Source organism: Eulemur rufifrons, chromosome 29 (genome assembly GCF_041146395.1).
Source record: "Eulemur rufifrons isolate Redbay chromosome 29, OSU_ERuf_1, whole genome shotgun sequence".
NCBI classification, from domain to species: Eukaryota; Metazoa; Chordata; class Mammalia; order Primates; family Lemuridae; genus Eulemur; species Eulemur rufifrons.
Genome location: NC_091011.1, coordinates 90779055 through 90781102, shown reverse-complemented (window position 1 = coordinate 90781102; position 2048 = coordinate 90779055). Strand labels below are relative to the sequence as shown.

At 45.1% G+C, this 2048-nt stretch overlaps 1 protein-coding gene across 1 annotated transcript; it reads right to left on the bottom strand.

Moving 5' to 3' along the window:
- Nucleotides 1–706: 706 nt before the first annotated feature.
- On the bottom strand, nt 707–1642 carry OR6B1 (olfactory receptor family 6 subfamily B member 1). The gene has a single exon (XM_069462735.1). The coding sequence runs from the start codon at nt 1640–1642 to the stop codon at nt 707–709; it is 936 nt and encodes a 311-aa protein (XP_069318836.1).
- Between the last annotated feature and the right edge of the window lie 406 nt (nt 1643–2048).

The following is a 2048-nucleotide window of genomic DNA, read 5'->3' as shown; positions in this document are numbered from 1 at the left end:
TCATCTGTTTTATGCTCATCCAGTAGAAGACACAAACATTGTGACATTTAGAAGAGAAATATGAAATTCATAAAAGGCAAGTATATTAGTAAGCATGTAAGTTATATGAGAAGAGGAAACAATTGTATAAGGTAAAGTTCACTTACAGATAAAAGAGAGCACTCAACTATCTGAAGCAGAAAGGGATTTAACACAGGCAAGAAGGTGCTTGCAAAAAGTGCTGGAAGGACTACAGAAGCAGCCCCTAGTCTCTGCCACCAAAATTCACTCCCAGTACAATGTCAGGAATAGGACTGTGGAGGGAGCTGCTGCATCTTTCTTATTCAGGAAGGTGGGAAATCAGGAAGCCACCATCTAATCTGTTGGCCCCAGAGCTTTTAATGTTTGCTAGATCCAAAAACAGCTAACTCATACATCACCACCATCTCTCTTCCCATTTAACTCGGTAATAAATTTACTCACAGTCTTAGAAACCCCATTTCAGGGTCATAGCCAAAGCCATTTGAAGTCTAGCCCTCTATATAAGGTGTGCATGCTTAGAGCACAGAACACATGCAAAGATGCAGACACCCAAGAGCCTGAGATTGATGTGGACATGGTGATGTCATATTAATGCAGGTAATGTCCCAACTGAGGCATTAAAGGAGAAAGGACAGAGGAAGTCAAACAGACACTCAATCAGTCCTTTCTAATTAATCTCAATAGATTAGTCAGATCTGATGGCCTGGCAGTAGGCCAGTTTCTTCAGAGCTTCTTTGACCTCTCGGTTTCTTAGGCAGTAAATGAAAGGGTTGAGAGCAGGGGTGACAATGGCATAGAAGATGGAAATGATTTTGTTCGTGTTGAAGGCGTGGATGGCTCGAGGTCGGGCATACATGAAAATAGTGGCTGAATAGAAAATGGTGACCACCACAAGATGGGAGGCACAAGTGGAGAATGCTTTCTGCTTTCCTGTGGGCATGCGTAAGACGGTGGCCAGAATGCATCCATAGGACAGGGCAGTGATCGACAGTGGGAAGAGGAAGATGACCAAGGCCAGGATAAAGTCCACCAACTCCGCTATGGACATGTCTGTGCAGGAGAGGTTAAGGACTGGAGAGATGTCACAGAAGAAGTGATTGATGACATTGGGGCCACAGAAGCTGAGGCGGGAGATGAAGTAGATCTTTGCCAAGGAGATGCCAAACCCAATGGCCCAGGAACCCGTAGCCAAGCGGAAGCAGAGCCCGTGGCTCATAATGGTAGGGTAGTGGAGTGGGCGGCAGATGGCCACATAACGGTCGTAGGCCATGGCTGCCAGGAGCACACATTCTGTGCACATGAGTGCAATGAAGAAGTAAAGTTGTATCATACAGTGAGTGAAGGAGATGCTGTTGCTCGCAGACCAGAAACTAAACAACAACTTGGGCACGGTCACAGAGATGTACCAGGTCTCCAAGAAGGACAGGTTGGCCAGGAAGAAGTACATGGGCTTGTGCAGTGGCCGATTCTGCTGCACCAGTAGGATGATGATCACATTTTCAGCCACCGTCAGAAAGTAGGCCACAAGGAACATCAGGAACACGGCTGCACGCATACTCAAGTTCCCGGGGAATCCCACCAGAATGAACTTGGTGACCTGTGTCTGGTTCTCCACTTCCATATTGGAGACCCAGAGCTTAGTTCTCCTGAGGAAAAATCATTTGATCAGACCCCATAGTCCAGTTAAAATCTTTTGTCCTTGCCTTTTCTGACTACCAATAACAGTAACAGTTAGCATTTGTTAATAACATATTATAGGTCGGACCATAAACTGGGTACATTATGCACATAACATAATTTAGTTTACACATAGCTTCTTATACATATGTATATGCATGTGCGTGCATGTGTGCATGTGCTAGTACATCTATTTTAATGATGAAGCAACTCAGTCTTGGAGAGATATTAAGTAACTGACCACGTCCCCACTGGTAGCAGGGCAGGAACCACATTCAAGCCTAAGTCTAAAGCCCATGCTCTATCTAATACCCCATCCTACCTTCACCTCCAAAGCTAACTATCAAACC